The following is a 23,222-nucleotide window of genomic DNA, read 5'->3' on the forward strand; positions in this document are numbered from 1 at the left end:
TCCCAATTGCCAGGTGCCACCGTGAAAATCATGTCCCTTCTCTGAACTAGAGTCTCCTCATAGACAAAGGTGTGGCTTGGACTGGACCTTCACTGAGCTTCTGGAGCTCTGACAGGACCCCGGGTCTGGGGGTCAGGGCAGCCCAGCAAGCTCCTCCATGAAGACCCCATCTGCACCCCATCACTCCATTCTGACAGGGAGCTGTAATGCTCCTTGGGCATGGGGAAAAAGAACAACTTTCAAGACAGGGACACAGATAATGGTTATGGATAGACTACAACTCGGGGTTATTTGAACTACATTAGTTTTTGAATTATTCATTAGAATCCTCGGCCCAGCCAAGAGCGAGGGATACTCTGACACAGAGCAATGCAAGTTCAAGTTCAAGGGAAATGATTCGCCTCTCCCCAGCTCCACTCAGCCCCCTCACGCGGTCCCGTGGTCAGGTTCCTGGGATTTTCCCATTCTGACAGAGAAGCCCGTTTCTCGGGCCAGGCTCGGTGACCACCCATGATCTGAATTACGCACAGGTGTTCGAAAATACAGAGGGATCCGGCATAATTAGGAGTATTAAGCAATCATCCCTGTGCAAGGGGGGGACCGAAGAAAGGAGGACAGAGTGTGGGCAAGGCTTTGGGAAATAAATTCCACAGCCTTTCACCAAGTTGAAATCTTGGCTTTGGACACACATAAAAATGAGTCTGGCCTGATCTTAGCTCCAGTGGACATCTGCCAGATCACAAAATTTGACCCAATTGGCCTGCCTTAGCGTACAGAAAGCCACTACTGGAACAGCAGATGGCCCAGCCGGTCACAGCCAACCTGGACGGACGGGATAGTGGCAGGAAGATGGCAGAACATGGCTGGCCCAAGCTAGGGTGGGAATGTTTGCTTTTAAGAGAATCTTTTTGGTTATGCACTTAAAAGAAAAATAGCATTAGGGCAGACTTCCCCTGAATCCCTTCCTCTGCAGCCTCCAATCCCTCTCCCTCTCTCTTTCTCTCTCTCGTGCATCCTATAAAACAGAGCTAATTATTCTTTTGCTTTCTCCTCGTCACTACATGCTGCAGTAAATCGAATGGTCCCCCCACGCGTGGAGAAACATCTGCAGAGAGAATTGTGCTAGGAATTCTCCTGACAGTGGACGTGGGGTCACTGTTTTCCCACAAGATTTTATGGAGCTAGAAAAAGATGCTGACTTTCAAGTATGACTTCTCTTTAAATAAACCATTACCAAGCATAACCTTACTGGAGATGAGAAACTCCATTTTCATTTTTTTTTCTTTTTTTAATTAAAACTATGGTTTAACAGGCACCACAACTTCAACAGTCCCTGTTGAACACACACTGGCCGTTTAAACAGAGCTCTGTCCAAACATTCACCCTTTGTTATATTTTTCTCCATTCTTCGGGGAAACACTATCTACCTTGAGACTATTTTGTTTAACATCTCTAGTCGTTTATGCTATTTACTGAACATCTGATATTCCTAATAAAATGTCAGAACAAATAACCAAGTTGTCTAGAAAGGGGAAAAAAATACACACACACACACACACATACACACACACACACACAAAGCTCTTCCAGACCCTCCTGGCTGGTCGAGGGACATATTTCTCCATGGCCCCACTTGGCCACGCTCAGACAACCGCCTTTTCTCTTTCCTCTGAAGTTACAAAAGACTCATTTCGCTCAGCAATGAGCCTGGCTAAATTGAAACTCTGTACATCAGAATTAAATATGTTCCATCTACGCAAAATGAACAGTGTATGATTTATCACTAACACTTAATGACCAAAAAAAAAAAACTGATAACTTTCTCCGATGAGGGCCCCTGATAGCGTCCAGTCTCGCACCATCGATTCCTTTGGTCATTAGCAATAATCACAGAACGTCAAGTCCGGCTTATGCAGCAAGTTTGGTAACAGAGCTGGGAAGTAGACACACACTATTTTAAAAACATGTTCCGATTTCCATCTAAGTATATCTTTATTTATATGGCTTCCTTACCATAAAGACGCCAGTCCTTGAAATTATGCAGAAATCGCTTTCTACGCTGAAGAACAAGGTGTTATATCATAACAAGGGTGCAGAATTACAAAGCGCCTGTTAATTAAACATGGCTTTTTAACTCGCTACCCTGCATATGTAACTGTTAAGTTCTAAGCCAAGTCCTTAAATAAGAGTGAGAAAATGGCTAAGTTCCTTTAATGCTTTGCCTATATTTTTTCCTTAATGCAAGAGATCAGCCACTTGATTGATTGTTTTTTCATCAAATTCTCTGATAAATGGTCAAGATTATTTAAGGTTTCTGTCTCTATCTCTCTCTCTTTCTCTCTGTCTCTCTCACACACACACAATATTGGCAAATGAACAAATCACCAAGTTGCGAGTCAGGAGTGCTGTTTTCACATCCATCCTAAGCTGTCAGCGGATGGCCTTCCAGAAAGCCGCTTCATTCCTGGTGCACATGGAGAGACCACGTCTACAATTAATATTCAGCCCTTCAAAGGGTTCACACGGAAGACGGAAAAACGCCGCAGCTACACGCGTCCACGTTGCAAACTCCACTGCATAAAAATAAATAAATAAATAAAGCAAGCCAGGCAGTGCCGAGCACATGCCCAGGCTGTTGTGAACAGAGCCCTGGAAGGGAAGACACTCAGGCATCCACGAGGAACGCAGGAAGGGCTGTGCTGGGGGATCCGAGGACCCTGCACCTGCTGGGGAGGGAGGGGGTAGCAGAGGGAGGGACAGGCAGGAGCCTCCTCCATCAGACCAGCACTGTGCGCTCTCCCAGGAGGGGCCGGCCGCAGGTAACCCGGGTGCTTGGGGATTTTTCTTCATTCCTCTGCAGTGTCCTACTCATTTCTTGGTTAAAAACTTAAAAAAGGGGAGCTCACCGTTTTAAAAGAAATAGCTTTGTAAATACCTGCCCAATTTCTTTCCTGAAAAGTCCTTCTTGGTTGGATTGATCCAAGTGATTGAGGCCTCAGGATTTTATTCCACAGTCGGGGCATCAGTGACCAAAAAAAAAAAAAAAAAACACCGAGACCCTGCATCCCAATATAAAATCCATTTCCGCTGTTTTCAAATTTGCTTATTATTACCTCATACTTCAAGAATTCTTTAACCTCGGTGCTGTGCGATGGGAAAGTCGTCTCCGACACAGAGATACTCGCTATATTTAGTAAAGCTGACTGTCCTACTTCCTAAGCAAAAGAAAACAAAAACAGACCCTGAAGTGAGATGGCTCTTGAAGGATCTGTTCGACATTCAGTTGACATGAGACACGCGTGAAGAAGGAGGCTTGGGAGAGACCTTGCTTAGACTGCAGTGCAAAGGCTCATGGGAGAAAGGTGACCTTCAGCGGTGGGGTGTGTGGGGGGGTCCCTCTCCCAGGCCCCCATCTGGGAATATCTGAACCTTGGGCTGCAGCTGCCACCGGGCAGGGAGATACCAGCAGGAGCACCCGGGTGGGCAGACAGGTAGACCTGCTGCCACAGGCTAAGAATTCCTTGTGAGCTCACCAGAGTTACAGCTACAGGTTCACTGTCAATACACATCACACGGCAACAAAAGCCATTATTTAGAAAATAAGATGAACACAGTTAAGCTGCTGAACCCTTCTTAAACCCAAGGAAGGCATGCCAAGCAGCAAGCCCACGCGGACATGCCCGAAGGAGCCCATAAAAGAAAACCAGGAACTGCACAGATTCCTGTTTTAATAAGACTGTTTTCTCCCAAATTATCAGCCATGGCAGGTGGGCAACGACAGTTTTCTAAAGACACGCCATCCGGCTTCCCAAGGTTCAACCTGCTTCTTTCCAAACATAAAATGCAGCAAACTTTCTATTAGGAAATTTCTGTAATGCATCACTAAAAAGGGTGTGTCACTGACTCCCTAATGAAATATCAGTTAATTACTTAGCCTTTCCTAATGAAATGATCAACATCCTTTCAACAAACAGGGCAGCATGATCTAACATCGAACTTGGATTTCATCAGCCAGCCAGGAACTTCTCAGCACCCACGGACCACTGCACCACCCCTCCTCCCGATGGGTTCTATTTTCATCCTCCGTAGAAGCCCCTGTTCAGTGACAGAGACCCTCTAGTGTTACACTTAGGCTCATCAGAGATTTTGTTTTTATTAAGTGCTTCAGGGTCTCAAGAGAAATAAAATGACTTTGCATTAGCGGGACTCTTCCAAATGCCACCTGAACCCAGGGCAACCTCCAAGTTCTAAACCTAAAAACAATGACCAGTGCTTTACCAGCTCTGAAAATGAAGCCACACCCAAAGTCAAATTGGAATTTTTTCTTTGTTTAATTTTAAAATAAGGTGAGGGCATTTTGGACAAACACTTTTATTACTAGTTAACTTCAGAAGGCACGTTACAGATACAGACCCCAAAAAATGATGTACCACTTTTATTTAAATAACTCTTTTGATCTTGGGGTTAGATCTTTAACTAAAGCCCTGAATATTTAAATAAGCCTCTTTAGCATTTTATCTTCCTTGTCTCATCATCTTGAAGGATACATTCTTTCTGGGATCTGGCTTTGTTTGTGTGGCACCAGGGGCCAGGCTACCTCCTTCAATACTCCTGCCTGCCCCTCCACAGACACTGATAGAGAATTTCCCAAGATGCTTAGGGAAATCAAAATACTTGTGCCAGCAGGGTTAATCTAATGAGTAAACAGTTCAGATTTTTAAATTAAGATGGAATGCTCAGAGAAAAAAAAAAACTGCAGAAAGCCATTTGACATTAATTGGTAGCTACAGTGTAGCAACATCCACTAGGAACGGTGGATCCAAGCAAGACACAGTGTGAAAGGAAATACCTGCTTCCTAATGAAAACTACCAAGGCGATGCTCCAAGATGTTCCTACCACTGTGCTGAACCATGGGGACCTGGCTGGGCCTCTGCTCCTCCAAGCATCTAATGTTTCTTTTTGTGCCTGATTCTGAAAAGGGAGTCTGCATGCTTCTCTTAGTTTTTACAATGGCCATAACCTGGATTAATCCCTGAGGAAGGGCTGTAGGCTTTTCTCCACCTCTGATCACCTAGGAGTCCAGCTTTCCCACCTGGGTGGGCAAGAGAATCATGTAGGCACTTTTTTTCAAAAGGCAAAGCCTGGCCCCACCCCAGAGGTGGCCAGTCCAGCAGCACAGCAGTCTGTATATGCCCCTAGAGCTGGGAGGCCATACACATGCTCGGTTAAAAACCACTGGTTTTCATTCTTTTTTTTTTTTTTTTTTGGTTTTCATTCTTAAAAGAAGTCTGAATATTTTCAAAAGAACAGAAAAGAAAAAAAAAAGAAAGAAAAAAGAAAAAGGAAATAAAGAAAGAAAGAAATATCAGTAATATCCAACAGAAGAGAGTTCAATTCCAGAATCGTTGGTAGCGTATATCACTTAGTGCATGAGTCTTTGTTTAGTTACATCCAAATTACAGGGGAAAGTTTATTATAAAGTATAGCAAAAAATTCAAGAATCTGTACTTTTGATATCCACTGCACAAACGTGTGTGCAAACCTATGCTAATCTGGATTCGGGTAAGCAAAGGTCTTACTCTGAAACATGCCAAATTTGGACCAATTGCGACCTCCTTCCACCGCAGACATGAGCACCTGTCTCCACCCCTGTGCTCACCAGCTCCAGAGGGGAAGCTACCAACACCTCTTGTCAAACATCACCACCTGGGGGGGGGGGGGGGGAGGGGGGACTAGAAAAGCCAAGCAAAACCCACACCACTCTGTCTCCTGTAAGGGTGGAGGTCCCTGTCCTCACAGCCCCAGGAATACCTTACATAGTGAGGAACAACATAGCCCTGGACCACTGGGTCACTGAGATGCAAGAATACACCTGAGAACACCACCCCTAGTTCACAGGCAGGAACGTCAAGTAGAGACATTCCCACCCCAGGGCAGAGCCGCAAGGAAGGGAGAGACACCTCAGGAACTCAGCTTTTCAGACTGGTACAAGAAAGACTCAGTGTCTTAGTACACAAAGCACATCACAAAATTAGATGAGCTCAGAGAATCTGGCAAAGTGTGGACATCCATATTTATTGTAATGTAGAAACAGGTATCCAAATGTGCAATTCAGGAGAAACTCTTTGTCCCACCCAAAGAGAACCTATTTTACTTGCTGTCAACAGGGACCCGACAATGCTTCCTCCAGACCCCCACTTTCTGTTCCTCAGTGGACGGTGATGTATGCTGCTGGTCTCCGGTATCTTCACACACGTGCAATCAGACAGAAGGACATGAGTTCTATTCAATAATCCCTGCCCCTCAGCTACTGCCCTTAGCAGCAGTTTGAGGAAATAAACTCATCACAGAGTGATCCTGAGTACAGAGAACACAATGGTAAACAAAACCGGAACACAGTTTGGTATGGATTCATATTCCTTTAAAAAAAAAAAAAAAGACCCTGTTTTATTAAAACTGTGACTTGGAAAGAAAGTGCAATTAGCTTTGCAGAGGCACTGCTGAGACGTTCCCCGAACGCACGAGACATATGTAAATATTTCGTGATATCAGTTCCGTTTGAGTAGACCTGTCAGGATATTTACAGGGCTTGACGGTACTTCTGTCTTTAATTAAATTTTTGCCCAGATACTTTAATGTAATTTAAATAGATTATTAGTTGTCAGGATCTAATATAAATTTTGTTTACGATTTAGTTACTTTAAGTACTCGGATTGAAGGAACGAATTGAACCCCACCATGTTGAACCTCGAGACCAACCCACTGAAAAGCTCCCCCTGTCCTCTTCACTCCTCTCCCAGACACTCCTCAAATCATGACAACTTCATCGTCAATTTCATGGGACTAAATCGAAATGAGGGGACTCCCCCCATCGCTTGAAAAATAAAACAGGTTGGGGGAGGTCCTGAGAATGACCCCACTTATACCTGTGCCGCACTAGGTCCGGTTCCCAGGGGGCTGCCTAGGTAGGAAACATTTTTCTCACTCCAAGTCCCATAAAATCATGACCAAACCAACACCTGTTGTGTGCCAGAGGCAGGGTGCACTTTAAAAGCTGGCGTCAGGGGAATGCACAGAGAAAAACAAGACCTGCAGAGGCAGCCAGGAGCCAATCTGGTCAAGAGATTTCTCCACTAGGCAAAACAGCAGGCAAAAGATGAGCTTCCTGGTGAACAGGAGCTGCCTTCCCAACCAGGCTTGGGAAATGCCTCAGCACACGCTGGCTGGGATAGCTAAGAATAATCCATTCGAGAAACAAAGAGTGTTGTCCAGTTGTCCTGCCCGCCAGCCCTGCACCTCTCCTCTCCCTCCCTCCCTGCTCCGGACAGAACACCAGCCCTGGAGAAGTCGGTGCAGGAACATTATACATGGGATACAAAAACCAAAGCCCTTCGTGAAATCAAACGTTCCTTAGGACGTTTATTTTTAGGTTGGCGGCACCATCCAAATCTGCTTAATTTCCATTAACCACATGGTCACATGCACACTGAAATAAACTATAAACGTCCCGTCCCAGGGAGGAGGGGGAAGAAAAAACAACCGTCATGCATAAGATACCCCAAATTTGGCCAAGTATGCCCGTTTCAGGAACCCGCCTCATCTCATGGGGCTGCTGCCGCTCCAGCTTTTGGCACCTCTAACTTTAATTCATCCAAGTACCAGACAAGAGAAATAGTTTTAAAAATCAGTTGAAGACGGTTTCTTGGATAGTGCCCGTATCACTAAAAGGTCTGCAGACGGGGGTAACAATCCATCCTTCAGAAAACAGACAGGCCCACATGCGAGTTTACTGGGCTTCCTGGCTGCTCTCATAAGCTCCGTGTTTGATCACCTGGTGGGTTTTTTCTACCACCAAGTTAAAAAAAAAAAAAAATCCCCTGCCAACAGTAAAAGTATATACCAAACCTCAGGCACAAAGTTCACCTGTCAAATTATTTAAGAGATGCCTTTCTTGGACTTATTTTCTTTACAAAACAAACCCCTACCTGTTTGGGGCTTTTATGTGCACTGAATTAAAAAACATACTTAAAAAGAAAAAAAAAAAAAGACCAATACTGCTGTCTTAGCATACATGGCATTTACTATGACTCGAATCTATGAAAGGACTGTGACATCTAACAGGATGAGAAAGGAAAGGAAAAAGCCCTTAGCAAAAAAAAAAAAAAAAAATTAAACAAAAATACCACCTGTGCAAATGCAGCTATGCTCTGAAAACCCTCTCTCAGGCACAGAGAAACAGCTCACACTCAGTGCCTTGAAGTTGCAATTAAATTGTAGTAATTTAAGATTATCGGGAGAGCAAAGGCCAGGGGGAGCTCTTTGGAAGGCTTCCCTCCCCACTTAATGCTTTTCAGCCAGGGGGTTAAATGAGTTTCTTTAATGTAAGTACCTTAAAGTAACTGAATCATAAACAAAATTTATACTATTTTCTGACAGCCTGCAATCTATTTAAATTTTATTAACGTGTCCTTAAAATTATTTTTAAAAGACAAAACTCTTGCTAGACTCTGTAAATATTCTTGGCATACCCAACGATGGGCCCTCCAAGCCCAACCTTCCCTGAGCACGCACACTTTTTGGTGACTCGGAATCTTACAAGATAATGTTTCAAAACCAAGCCTGAATCTTAACTAAAACATGGAGACAAAATAAATACGCACACTGAGGCTAGCTGCAAAGAGGAAGCCGGCACAAATCAAATAGCCCCCTCTACTAGATTCTCTCTTCTCTCAATTTTGGCATTGACCTTGATGTGGTATAAATACATGTGTTTGGGGAAAAATATCCCAATCCTTTCTCTGTTAGTTTAAACAACTGGTGAAAACACAATACCTGTCAACAGAGCCTTAGAATGCAAATTGACAAGGTCAGGGGTATGGTTTTCAGAGAAGCAAAGAAAAACTTGGTAACAGAAAAGAAAAAAAAAAAAAAAACATGCCTGGGCTCAATATTAACTCAGTTAACTTCTGCTATTGTTGGTACAAATGATTTAACCAGAAAATATTTATAGCTTTCTAAAAACATTACATATTGCAGAAAATTGCCTAACAGCATCCATGTGTATGTTTAACTCCATTGCTTAATTATACAATAAAGGTATAGCCAATAAAACCTGCAGGCTTTGAAACATATTGTGCACAATGGTTATGAAACTGGCTTATAAAAAAAAAAGTGCTTACTATGTGATCAACACTTGTTAATTAAAAATACAAGGCTTAAATGACAATTATTTTTATTCTTCCGTATGTGTTTACTTGTTCTATTTTCTACTTTGTTCTACTTAATTAAAAATGACATTTAATTTGGGGATAGTTTATAGCTGGGGGAAAAAAAGTGTTACAGAGTTTATACTCTAGGATTTAAATATAAACAGAAAATCTTACACACATCTCCAGCTATGTAAACCCCTTAATTTGAGACAGTGAATTTGAATACTGGATGTTTCTTTCATTATACTTTGATAAACCTGTGAAAACAAAAACGCTCAAGTAATTACTGTTACTACTTTCCTTAAAAATGTAAAGCAGTAAAATTTTCCTAGACAAGAGGCATAATCAAGTTACAAAAAAAAAAAAAAAAAAACTTGAATAGAAGTAGCATCATGGTCATGCTGAATGTCAATCTAAAAAAAAGGGGGGGTTATGTCTAATCTGGAGAATGCTCTCTCCCCTTTTTAAATTCCAAGACTGGGCTGACACTAAACTTTACCACCAAGGATTTTTTTTTCTTTTTCTTTTCTTTATTTTTTCCTTTTTTTTTTTTTTTTTTTAGCTTCACATCGGATTTAAACCTTCACATACAAAACCCTAGCTTCCCTGATGAGGCAGATCTTCTAAGCTAGATGTGAGAAAATGTTATCTAACTCTAGTGTAGGAGTCTAATGTTGGTAAAAAGCATTCCACTGTACAGTTCTGGGTAGCAAGGCAGCCTCCGGATGACTTAATAGTCTCTGAATACCGTTTTGGGGGGGAATGCTCCTCATACAGAGAGGTGCATTTAAACAAACAAATAATAATAATAATAATAATAATAATAATAACAACAACAACAACAACTTGTTGAGCAACTCTGCATCCATAAGAAAGCAACTGCAACCCAGAGAGGAGCTGAGTTATTCCCTTCCAAGTGAGCCTTCCCTTGCACAACAAAGATCAGCATTTGCAATGGTCCATTTCTGCATAAATGAACATATAGCCTTGCTGCTTGGTGGAATAGTCCAAGGCTCTCCACGTCCAGCTCCTGACAACAACCCAGCAGCAGTTCTGTTTGATCTCTCCTGCTTCCTTAATTTGGGTTGTCAAGGTTCAGCAGTTGGAGGCTGTTTACTTTACTTTTCCAAAAAAAAAAAAAAAAAAAAAAAATGTGATTTTTTTTTCTCTCTCTCCTTTATACAATGACTAATCCAAAGTCTGGAGAGGGGGTGATGCAGCCAGTGGCAAGATGTTAAACCTTTTTTTTCCCTTTGCAGTGAGATTCTTAGCTGACACCTTTTGAATGGTAACGAGCTAAGTTGCATTTTATATTTTTAATGCTCTCTAATTATGAGACCTTTCAAACGAAAGACAGAGGGGGTAAAAATTTTTAAAAAGATTTTTAAAAATCCCAAATTTCTGAAAATATGACCCCAGTATGCTTTTCCTGGACTCAAAGAGGTGGGTATTTCTACTTTGAGAATCAAAATTCCAGAGGAATTCTAAAACAGAAATCAGCAGGAACTTCTGTCTCAATTATGCAGAATAGCCCTGAGTAGACAACACCTGAAGTCTTCCTATTTCTCTTCAAATTCTATTTAAGAAATCTTCCCCCAAATTGATTCTCCATGGAAAAAAATGAGAGTGTGTGGGGAGGGTGGGGGGTGAGAAGGTAAAAATATTGCAGAAATTCTTCCCCATATTTTCAACAGTAGAGAAATTCCTGAAATATCCTTGAGGCTTTCTTAACTCAGCTATTGATTGTACACGTCCTAAACCCTCAAGTCTGCCGAGGAGCCAAGGTGAAGTGTGGACGGTCTCAATGCCCAGTCTCCATTCAAAGGGAATCCAGAAGCTCGTGATTAAGGGGCAGTATCAAAATCAGAAACCCTAACTTAGGAAATACGTCCATCTGGACATCAGCGCACCCCCAGCCCCACCGAAGAGCACTGCAGTGCCTCAGAGGCCACCGAATGAAATGTTTATATTAATCTCATTTTTCGCCTCAAGCCTCCTGGAGAAGAGGGCTTGGGGGTGGGGAGGAAGGGAAGACGAAGAAATAAGTTTCATTTTGGGTCTTCTGGTCGAGTAACAAGAAAATAAATTAGGAAGAGAGGGTAGGATGAGCCCAGGCTAAATCAATACACTTTGTAATCAGCCTAGCAAGGGTATTTGGACACAATGACTTGGAAATAATTAATAGTTTGAAGGGGGGAGTGGGGTGAGAAGGAGACCCAGGGATGTCACCATATTTTATCGAAGCACGTTACCCTCCACGCTAAACTTTGATCTCCCGATTTTCGGATTTAGGAAAGAAAGGGGGTAAAAAGGGAGAAAGAAAGTCCTGTATTTCGAAGCACCTACCGGCTGGAGGGTGGGCACATTCCTTGCTCCTGGCGCCTGATCGCTGCGCTCGCACCGCCCTGGCTGGCTCTTTGGACAGGGAAAAGCCCGGGTGCAGCCCGGGATTCTCGGGTGTCCTTAGCCCCGCGCCCCCCGCCCGCGTCTTCGCCCCGGCAGCCGCGGCCGCCCCGACTTACCCGCGGAGTCCGGAGAGGGAGGGGAGCGCTGCCTTCACGCCCGCGGAGGCGGCGCCGGCAGCACCATCGTCCCCGGCGCGGCTGCCGCTGCCCTGGGCCCGCTCGCTCGCCGCGCGCTCTCTTCCTCGGGCAAACTTTCGGGGTCTGCGGTCGACAAGAAACCGGGGCGACTCTCTCAGCAAGTCTTTCCCCGTGCAGGTTGGGGGAAATCGAAGGGGACGGGACGGGTGAGTAAGCGGAGGGACCGAGACCAGAGAGGGCAGCGGGCTCGGAGGACCCTGAGCGCGCGTGGAGCCGAGAGGACGCGGCTCCGGGAATCCCAGCGAGGATCCCGAGACCGGGAAATCGGCCCGAGCCCAAGTCTCCGCACCTTCCCCAGGATCTCACAAAGTTGCAACAACAAAAAAAGAAGGGGGAGGGACGGGGGGAAGGGGGTGGGATAGGGAGACGATCGCGGGCGCACGGTTTGGAGTTACAACTGTTTATTTAGTCCTTATTCTCTCAGGGGGCGGGAGCTGCGCGGCAATGGGGGACTGCAGGCAGCGATTTCGAAGCAAACACTTGGGAGGGGGCATGCGACTTTGTTTCTGGGCGCGGAGCTCCCCGGCGCCCGTGTGTGTGTCACCGCCAGTCTCCGGGGACCGAGGCGGAGCTCACAACAGGTGGGGAGGGGGGCTCGCCGAGGGCCAAAAAGGAGAAGGAATCAAAGTTTCCGAGCGCGGCGGTGTCTGGGGAAGAGGGGGCGGGAGGCGGGGGCGAGGGGAGGCGGAGGCAGCAAATGACCGCGACCCCGCGGCAGCTGGCAAACTCCTCGACTCCTGGCGCCACCGCCACCGCCTTGGTCCCCACCCCAAGCGCACGCCGCCTTGGCTGGTCGGCTCCGGGGAGTCGTCTCTGCGGGACAGGAATGAAGCGCTGGGATCTGGGGAGGAAGGCTGCGCGCAGGCGAGGAATGGAGAGCCATCGGTTGCCGGGACAAGGCTGGAGGGACGCGGCGACACGCGTGCGTCGCAGAACCGACCAGGGCTTTGGAAATCCCCCCACCCCATTCCCTAGGCTGGAGGGGTGGGGGTGGGGGGGTAAAACCAGAAAGTGTGCGTGGCGAAGGGAGGAGGATCCGGGTACTGCGATTCCTCGCAGCGCACCCTGTTCCCGTGCCCACCCGAGGATCTGGCCACGGCTGTTGCCGGCGCCTCTCGAGGAAGCTGGGGCCGCGGGGAAGGAACGTGCGTGGGGTTGTGTGTCTGGTGGAGGGTGCACGGGTGTGTGTCTGAGTTTTCAAGGATCCGGGGGCTAGTGGGAAAGCGTCCCCATTGCTGGGTTCGGGACAAGGCTCGCGTGGCTCCGGAGATGACCCCAAGCTTGGGGCCCAGGGCGCAGGCGTCCCTAATCAGTCGGCCAGGGCCCTCAGGGCAGCCCAGGGGCACCAAAGGGGCACACATCCGTGGAAAGGGAAGGGGAAAAGTTTGCTTCGAGTCCAAACTTTGAGCTCTACAGGCTCCCGCCGCACGTCCCCTCCCGCCGCTGCCCAGACCTGGGCCCTGCACCCGCCCCGCGCCCCAGTGGCCACCGGACGCCGACGCTGAACGCTGAAAGTTGCGACAGGCGGCCTGGGCTTATTGATTTCTCTAGCCCAGGCGATCGTGGAGAGCGCAGAGAGAGGCGGGAAGCAGCCGAGGAAGGCGATCTCGCCTTCGCGCAGCCCACACCGCACCCCCCCCCCCCGTTTGACTTATGCAAATAGACCCAAGGGTGCGGGCGCCGCCGAGCTCCCCCACCCTTGCGCTGGCTCGCGGCCCCCACCCGGAGTCTGGGCCCGGACCTGGGGGAGAGAGGAAGAGAGGAGGGCTGGGGAGATGCACGTGGAGCCTGTAGGTGGAAAGTAGTTTTTTTTTTCTTTTTTTTCTTTTCTCTCTCTTTTTTTTTTTTTTTTTTTTTTTTTTTGTGCTGGTTGTTGTTGTTGTTAAAGTGGCGGAAACAAGGCAGGAGGCGGCTTGGGAAAAAGTGGAGCAGAAATGGAAAAATACAAACTCACCCGCTGCAAATGGTCTCTCGGTGCAAACTAAGGTGTTTTCGGGCCTTTCCCCGCGCGCGCCCACTCCCGCCCGCGCGCGCGCCCCGCGCACACACTCACCCGCGCACACACACTCGCGCACACACGCGCGCACACACGCACTCCCGGGCGAGGGCCGGGCCGCCGCGTACAGCATGCCGCCGCCACACAATAAATAACAATAGATTCCTCCGCTGCGGACTAGCTTCCCGAGCCCCGCCGGCGCCCGCAGAGCGCACCGTGCCGGCCCGGCCCGCCGCCCGCCTGCCCGCGGCCCGCTGCGCCCCGCGAGGCCCCCGAGGTCCCCGGAGCCCCCGGACGAGAGCCGCGCCCGCCCCGGTCCCCGAGCGCTGCGCCCGCCCCCTCCCCCCGCATCCCGGAACAAATAAATAAATAAGGCGCGCGAGAGGCCACCACGTCGCGGAGGGAGATGTTGTTATTTTTTGCTGTTGTGCGTCCCTGACGTCACATCCACCTGCTGGGTAAACAACAGGGCTCGCAGCAAAAAAAAAAAAAAAATCGCAATTGCAAAAGAGGGGGATGGGGGCGCAGGCTGGGGGAGGGGAGGTGTGGGGCGACCCGGCTGGATGGAGAGAAGGGAGAGGCCGAGCCCCAAGACCAGGGAGGAAGGAGGCCAGAGCAGTCCCTGGCCAGAGAAGAATCTGGCAGGAAAGACCTGGAAAATAAGGGGTTGGGGGGCGGGGAGCTCCTCGGAAGATGGGAAAGGGGGACTCCTGCAGACCCCGGAGAGATGGAGAGCCCGAGTGTGAACTCCAGGGACCGAGATGAGAGCGCGATGGCTCTTCGCTGGTCTCCGAGCTGCTCGTACCGAGGGAAGGGGAGAGGCGAGGCGGGGAGGCGAGTTTCCTCAGTTAAAAGTGAAAGTGTTTGCCCTCAGTGACAGCTGAGGCTCGGGGAGGTCGGCGGCGACCTGGGCCCCTCTCTCCTCGCCCGTCCTCCCTCGGTCTCTCCTCTTTCTTTCTGCACTTTGTCCAATGAAAGAAGGCGAGTTCGGGAGGTGAAAGTTCAGCAGAAGGACAAACCCCTGTTTGCAGGGAAACAGAAACCCCGCCAGCGAGGGGTTTTTCCTGGTATCGCAGCATCAGGAGAGAGTGCACGGCGGGGCGAGCTTCCCCCCTTCCCTGTCAGTCACTGCAGGAATGCACGGTCGGGCCCACTGGGGGGAAGTGGCTGCTCCGGGAACTGCGTTCCTGCCACGGCTCCTCGTAGGAAAACACCCGGGGGCTGGCATGTCAATCAGTTGTTTAACACAAACTACCTGCTCGCCCACAGATCAGTCACGTGCAAAAGCTTTCCCAATGGTGCAAAGGTGAGATTTTTTTTTTCTTTTGGCCGTTTTGAAGTTCGCTCGAATTTTAGAAATTTGAAGGAGGAAACGCGGAGCCCGAAGGAAATGTTTTTAAATATATACATCTATAAAAAAAAAAAAAAGATACTAGTATTTCTTAGTATTTCTTTCACTTTTATCAATATAAATAGAGGAAGAGGCCGAATTTGTTTCCAAAACGTGACTTAGAAAAAATATAGGTCCTCCACTGGCTTGTTGCTATAACAGAAATAATTTCTTTTTTCAGATTCATCACCCTGGATGCTGCCAAACTCCCAAGCCAGCACGTGCAGGTTCTAGCTGGATGGTTTACACCAGGCCAGTTCTTCATCAAAATGCCTCAGGAGCCAACCCTCTGAATTCCTACAAAGTGCTTCCCGCAGGAGAGCGAGACTTGCTGTCCCTTTGGTCTTGACACTAGCACAGTTGTAGATAACAAATATCCTGAAAAGGATATTATAAATTCTTTTGGGTGATGTACTTTTACAAATACGGCTATACATTCATTGACAGGAGATTCAAATCTCCGTGTCAATGACAGGCTACCACTTACCACTTTTTAAAATTGTATCTGTTTTGCAAGTAAAAAAATAAAATTATAACCAAGCCATTCACTGGTGCTGTAGCATCAGGCACGAGGGGCTGCGCTCAGCTAGTTCCAGCACAGCAGCATCCATGCATGAGGCCCCGGCGCCAGGCTCCAGTCTACCCAGACAAAACCATCCATCCGATCTTCTAGGCTAGAATCTGGATAGATAAAACGCATTTTAGTGTTGCGTTTCCTCGCTTCCCAGAGCTCAGTGTTCCTGTTGTCTTTGTCAAGACATTAACACATGTTCCCCTGTGTTCTAGACCATAGAGTGGGCTTTTAGAGATGCACAGATAAATAAAACTCCTGCCAGGAGCGCTGCAGCCTACAGCTGTCAATCATAACATCTAATATTTATTGAACGCTTTCTATGGCCTAGGCACTGATCTAAAAGCTTTATGTCAACTCACTTAATACTCTCCGCACCCCTTTGACAGCACTGGAAATTCCACATTCTGAATTCACATGGCATTATTCAAAAAAATCTACATAGTAGCCATTCTATTGGGAAATTTTTGTTTTTAATTTCTATGATGTTTCTGCCAAATATAACTTGTTTATGATCTATGCCTGGTTGTAGAGAGTATCTCAGGGGAATAGCAATTTATTTAGACGTGACACATCTATTAATTGTCGGTGAGGTATCATCCTGATCTTGTTTTTCAGATAAGCCACATGGGTTGTTTTTTTTTTTTTTTTAATCATTATTGCCATACTAAAAAGATTCTTAGATTGCCACTGATCTCAGTCTGCATTTTAACTGCCTTAAATTCTACATTCATTTGCAAGTGGAGGCCAGAGTCAGGTTGGCAACAAGTTTGTAGACAAAAGGAAATCCTGGCTGTAAACCCCATAATATATGGCACTCTGCTTCATATGGGATGGTCTAATACGGAGACTTATTAAGGAACAGCTATAGCCCACCGGGACTCCCGGTTCCAGGGAACTTACTGCAGCTTAACGTCTGGCTCATTGTCGACACCGTCACGTTACATTCGTAAGGAGCAGATTTTAATTTCTTTATCAGTAATCAACTGGAAGTTTCTTTTTGTTAAATTACAGCAAGAAGGGTTTTCAAATAAAGGGCATGGGGGTAGGACGCCACCTTTTGGTGATAAAATAAATAGAAATCCTTTTTGGAAACATGTTCCTGACATGATTTTATTTTTAATTACACCCAGGCAATGGTGCTTGTCCCCGTTTCCTCGTATTTTAAGGTACAGGGAAGAAAAAGAACAATATAAATGGACAATTAGCAGATTACTGCTAACTGCAGCCAGGATTTCCCCAGAAGTACCAGAATGTGTCGGTGTCCTGCCGCACACTGCCAACTAGACATCACACTGGAGCCTTAATCTCCACGTACTGTGCCACAGAATACGTGCACATTTGGGGAAGAGGACTTGGAGTGGAGACCATTGCCACCTCCTGGGATGCCTGAAGCTCATGGAAGTTTAGAATTGAGCAGAAATCAGAACAACCTCGTTCAGTGTCTCTTAAAGCAGAGTTAGCACCTTCCCAATTTTTTTTGCGCTACTTATATGACGTCATTTCTACATAATCCCCACACTGTACTCACTGGAGGGCAGATGTGGTGTTGGTGTACCATTTCCACTTCACATCAACCTACTTGGCATTTTTCTTTTACTACTTTCAGCGGGAATAGGTGTCCGCCTCCATAAACAAGCGCAGTGAAACAAAGTTACTGATTTCTCTTTGTACGAGTTTAGGGAAAAGAAAGTAGAAAGTGCATTAAAAGAGATTGCCCAGGTACTGAAGGTCCTGGAGACTTTTACAGACGCAAACCTCTCTGAAGGTTTTTCTTCTTCCCCTGCACCCACCCGGCTCTGGAACAAGCAGAAGGATTCAAAGTGATTGAAAAGGATACAGTCCTCATCATGGGAGTCTCCCCCCGCTAATGCCAGCCCCAAGCCCAGGCTGCACAGCAGTGTTATCAGATTGCTGGTGAGGCCCTGGGATTCACCAGAGCCAAACGATTGGTGAGTGACTGGACGAGATGGGGACCCAGGAGTGCTGGCCTGGGGGATTTCCATCTCACTTTTTCCACATTCGCAGATGTGACCCATCCTCAGACCTCAGGCAGCATGCCTACCTCCCCAGGAACAGCCATCCTATGTATCCCTTTAGAGATGTGGGAGAAACCGAGCCCACGCTCAAGATCAAGTTCAACACCCTTCTCAGCCTCTTCAACGTGGCAGACAACTGAGTGGGCAAACACAGGGCAGAGGGAGGTCTGCAGGGGCGGGTTTGCAAGTGTGGGTGGACCTTTCTCAAAATGAAAGCCAAAACCTTTGATTTCCCTCCGAGAAGGTGAAAAGTAGTAATGAAAATCACGTGTTTTACCCTAAGTGCCGGGAGGAGCCCGTCCTCCCTGTGCCCATGCCCCTGTCTGTCCAGGCTGGAGGTCAGCAGGGGGTCTGCTGTTTTACCATATATGATACCAACAGGCACTGAGACCCAATCACATTTGCTAACTGTGTGGCTGGAAAAGTTAGCCAGGGGGGCCTGATTGACCCCAGCTTTGCAAGTATTTTCCTTAAAAATAAACTTCACGGGCTCAGATTTAAATCTGGAGATGTAGTGTCCTTTGTGATATCCTAACCAGACAGGGGCTTTAGCTATCAAGACCGCATTTCCTGCCTTGTTTTATTTTGTTCCTTTAAAGGATGCAGTTGTATACACAGAAGTAAATATGGCCTGCCAACAGCTTTACATTGTTCTAAATTGGTCCTTGTGACAAGAGGTTGCCAAGAACTCTACTGTACAGCAGTTGGCCCCAGGGGACCAGATGGATTGGAGTCCCTCTGCATGACAATGCACAAGAAAGGACTTGGCCAGTTACCTTCATGCCAAAGAGCTGTCCCTGCGCCCTGAGCCCTGAGCACCCCATGCAAAATGTTGGTACCTCAAAGACATATGAAGGGAGTATGGGAGGTGCAACCAGCAGCCAGTGCTAGATCCCTCTTGCCTGTAGCCTTGTTGTGCAAAGTATGATGTGCTCGCTTGTCACACACCTGGGGGCATCTTAAAATGCAGAATCTCAGCCCCACCCGAGGCCTACTGAATCAAAATCTGCATTTTTTGCAACAGCATCCGCTGAGCCTCCCCCAGGCTGAGCTGAAGTACTATGACCAGCCATATCTGGGTCCTCTTTACAGCTTGGCACTATTTGACAGAAGTTCCCATGAGCTGTCTGTCATACCTGATTCTCTGAACGGGCATCTTTTATAAACATGGGTTAGTTTCTTCTTTTTTATCCACTTACAAAGTTAAGCCATTAAATCACCCATGTAAAGCATGATTAATTCCTTTGACATTAATAACAGGGTGACTTCTCTCTCCTGTTACCCCAAAGAGACTGCTAATTGCACTGCAATTGTTTACCTTTGTATTGTTTTATGAGAACTCAGGGAAAGATGGAAGATCTTCCCCACCAGGCCAGGAGCAAACGCCAGACAGGTTTTGGAAAGCCTGAGCACATGCTATGACTACACCTTGTTAGTAGAAGGGCTTTGCTTTCTTTGTTTTGTTTTCTTTTTTATGGAGGGAATGACGCCTCCATAATTATAGGTGTTGCTGTTTAAATCTCAGAATGTTTTCCAAACCGTGGAGGGGCCACACCTCTAGCAGCAGCCCGTGAGCCATCCGGGTTGGACTCTCTCTCCAGCTCGATGAACACTTTATAAAGACCCATTGGAGGGCGCCAGGATTTCCATGGGCTAGAGGGACAGCAAGGGGTCCTGGTCCGAGTAGGGCTGCTTCCTGCCTGGACATGAAGGAACCTCAGGTACTCTGCAGCCCTGGTGAGGTTCTCAGAGAGACGACAGTTGGTTCATTTCCCTAACGAGACAACAGGTTCCTTTTGTAACCCCCCAAAAAATAATTAAAACCATTGTTTTAATACTAGTCCTAAGGCGGTGTAATTAAGTCTCCGAGTGAGTAATTGTGTACCTGAATTCAAAATAAGATTTCACATGTAAAGCAAAGTTCTGATGGTAATCTCTGAGAAGTGTCTTGGCTTAGGTTTAGACTGCACAAGTGCCAGCTCAGCATTACAATAGGCATTGTTAGGTAGGCCTGGCGGACAAGACTCGTTTGTCTGAGAGGGGAGATGAGGCAGGCCGACCCACCTGCAGGAACAGGGAAGCTGGGTGCTCCTCCCTGTGGAAGGCGTTGGGGGCACTGCACAGGGTGAGGCACCAGCGCTTTCGTGGATGAGAACATCTTTACATAGGTTTTTAAACAAGAATATCTAGAAAATAGCTCTCAAGAGGAACTTCCCTATCCCCACACCCAGGGTTCTTCAGTTATTGTTTTAAATTTAAAAAAAACTATATAAAGATTTAAAATTCAATTTGTCTGAAGACTATAGGAATCCTGTGGTTCTGGAATGGAGAGTGAGGTATCCCTGTGGACAGATTTTTATCACACGTGCAGTCACAAGATAAACAGGTACAGAAATAAATCGACCTGTGTGCATACGTGGGTTGGTATGTAAACGTGCTTTTCAGTTTGGTGCACCAAGAGGCTAGAAGCCGGGAGCACCCAGTCGCAGTGAGCACCCAGAGGCCGCAGATCTTGGCTTCTAGATACCTTTCTCCAATAAAAGAAATCAGGGCTTCTTGGAGAACCAGTTAGTTCCAGGGGTGGGAGATGGATGCTGGAGCGTCTTGTGGTGATGAAAGTTACTGGAGAAATCCTAGGACAGGGGTGGGCTTAGGAGAGGCCCAGGATCCAGCTACAAAGAGTTCTTCAATCCCAAAGATGAGACCTTAAGGAAGAAGAGGAATACTGGTAACAGTGGTATCTAGTATATAAGAAGTGACACCTCTTCCTTGCATGAGATGGCTGGAGCCCAGCAATCCATGTTTTAAAGCAAGTTTTAGCAAATCATATCGATATCATGACCTAAGGAATTCAATCACTCCATCAGGTGGCTGAGATTATGGATGTCTGAGTATCATGTAGTCAGAAGCACCAAGCACACAAGCCCCAAGGACAAGGGGCAGATGGTGACTGGCGTCACCAAGAAAGCAAGACCAAGACTGGGAGAGCTTCAAAGTTTTCAAGGTAGGTGAGAAGTGCAGATTGTGGGGGGGGGGCATGTATGGGGGGTATGTATTGGGGGGAACAGGGATTGAACTCAGGAGCTCTCTAACACTGAGCCACATCCCCAGCTCTATTTTGTGTTTTATTTAGAGACAGGGTCTTATTGAGTTACTTAGCACCTTGCTTTTACTGAGGCTGGCTTTGAACTCGGGAATCCTCCTGCCTCAGCCTCCCGAGCGGCTGGGTTACAGGCAGGTGCCACTGTATCCCGCAGGGAAGTTACAGATTTTGATGCAAATATTCCTCAGCTGTGAAATCCAGGATGGGCCAATCAAAACAGGCCTCAGGTATGTAGAGAGCAAAGGCTGCCCAAGTTAACCCCTGTCCTTGGGAAATCAAGTCCCCACGTCAGTTCAAGTGAGCAGGATGAAAACACAGTGAAGAAGGGAGAGGTGGTGAGCACTCTTACTTATTCATGAATTCCTTCCCAAGCATGAATAAGTCACCAGGAGCCTGTTCTCCATTCTGAATGAGGTCAGCAAAGACTCACCTTTTCAAAATACCAACCAGTCCAGGACAGACCCTCATTATTTAGAAGGTGCTGCTCTTTAGAAGGATTTTTTTTTTGTTCCTTCCCAAAAGAGTGAGTTCAGAAGTTCTACTGGGCTGTGTGATTCAAGGACTCTACACCCGCCCACCGCCCACCACCCACCGCCATTATTTTCTCCCTCCATCTGGCGGGCATGTAACCCGTGGGAGAGTCCAGAGGCTCCTCATCTCGTCTCTAAGTACCCAAAGTCTGTCAGCCTGGCCTTCTAGAGCTTGTGGCCCAGCTTGCTGGAGAGACCTAACGGGTATCAACAGGGTCACAAGATGAACCCTCAAACATGCACCAAGAGGAGCGGAGAGCCAGGTTGGGGCTGTGGCTTGCATGCGTGGGGCACAGGGCTCGATCCTCAGCACCACATAAATAAATAAAATAAAGGTATTAGGTCCATCTACAACTAATTAAAAAAGAGTAGTGGGGAACACAAAGAAATGGAGGCACCCAGGAAAGAACAGGGTCCCAGCAGACGGCCCTCCCAAAGTGAGCTTCCATGCAAGAGGCTGGCATGAGGGGCCATCTGCAAGTCCCAGGACGGTGGCTGGCATCGCTGTTAGAGGAAGTCTTTCAAGATCCAGTTCCCAACCCCGGCCTATGTTTCATCGACCCGGAGCCCAATATAAGCACGGGAGACTCTTAAAAGCTTCCCAGGGGATTGCAATGTGTGGCAAAGTTTGGGGACCCCTGACCTGGGAGGGTCTAAGGACAGCAGAGAACCATCAACTCTGCCAGTGGGAGAGACCCAGGGACCCAGAGTGAGCCCCAACACGCTGTCCCTGTCCTGTGACCAGCACCCTCTCCTCTAGAGAATCAGTGGATTCAGCCAATGGACCAACTGCCACAAGGGGCTGGAGTCGCTTCTCCAGGGTCTTCAGAGTCTTCAGACCCTGAGTAACAGAATTACCCAGGTGGACAGGGCCCGTTTCAGACCTAAGATGCCAGGGTGTTGGTGAGAGGCCATGGAAACAGACCTGTGCAGAAGCTCACCACTGAGTTCTGGGGTACAGCAGAGTCTGGAATCCACCCATAGAAGTTTCCAATATCTACTGCCCCTGAGCCTGTAACCATTCCACTTGTTTATTTATTGTTTTTGGTACCACGGCTCAAACCCAGGGTGCTTGACCACTGAGTTACAGCCCCTGGCCTTTTTCATTGTGTATTTGAGTGAAGAAGGTCTCACTAAGTTGCTGAGACTGGCCTCAAACTTGCCATCCTCCTGCCTCGGCCTCCAGAGTCACTGGGATGACAGGTGAGTGTCACCACTGACCCTCTGTGTTGAGCTCATTGGAACATATTATCTATTTTGGAATTTATAACACATTATTAATAAATAAGTGTATGAGAGAACACCAGAGCCCCTTCCTCCTGTCCCACTCTGGCTTTGTACCTGTTGACCAACATCTGCTCTCTCCCCATCCACCTTCCTTTAACTTAGTTTTACATTTCACCTCTGGGTGAGGTTAGACTACAGAGGTTCCTTAAAAACCTAAAAATGGGGCTGGGTGCAGTGGCGCCTGCCTATAATCTCAGCAGCTCGGGAGGCTGAGGCAGGAGGATCATGAGTTCAAAGCCAGCCTCAGCAACATCGAGGTGCTAAGCCACTCAGTGAGACCCTAACTCTAAATAAAATACAGAATAGGACTGGGGAGGTGGCTTGGGGTCGAGAGCCCCTGAGTCCAAACCCTGGTACCAAAAAAAGAAAAATCCTAAAAATGGAAGGACCCCCATGACCCAGCCATCCCATTTCTGGATATAGATTCCCAAAGAAAGGGACATCAGTACAGTAAAGAGACCTGTGCTCAGGAGGACACGGAGACAACCTAAGT

General features: G+C 47.3%; 2 protein-coding genes across 8 annotated transcripts in view; both read right to left on the minus strand.

Moving 5' to 3' along the window:
* Nucleotides 1–14,110, minus strand: part of FOXP1 (forkhead box P1) — a 517,497-nt gene extending 503,387 nt beyond the window's left edge. For 3 of the 7 annotated variants that reach the window (XM_081276305.1, XM_081276310.1, XM_081276301.1), the window contains exons 1-2: nt 13,768–14,104; nt 11,733–11,876 (exon numbers count right to left, since the gene is read on the minus strand). The gene's annotated coding sequence lies outside the window, so the exon portion shown is untranslated. Of the gene's footprint in view, nt 1–11,732; nt 11,877–13,767 lie in introns of all 7 variants that reach the window. The other 4 variants (XM_081276307.1, XM_081276308.1, XM_081276304.1 and 1 more) reach the window with 3 other exon arrangements.
* A 6,303-nt stretch (nt 14,111–20,413) lies between these two features.
* EIF4E3 (eukaryotic translation initiation factor 4E family member 3) overlaps nt 20,414–23,222 on the minus strand; it is a 104,439-nt gene continuing 101,630 nt past the window's right edge. The window contains exon 7 of the mRNA XM_081276315.1: nt 20,414–20,514. Within this exon, the coding sequence (XP_081132441.1) occupies nt 20,429–20,514 (86 nt within the window). The 3' untranslated portion in view covers nt 20,414–20,428. The remainder of the gene's footprint in view (nt 20,515–23,222) is intronic.

Source organism: Spermophilus citellus (genome assembly GCF_964194105.1).
Source record: "Spermophilus citellus genome assembly, chromosome: 19".
Lineage (NCBI taxonomy): Eukaryota > Metazoa > Chordata > Mammalia > Rodentia > Sciuridae > Spermophilus > Spermophilus citellus.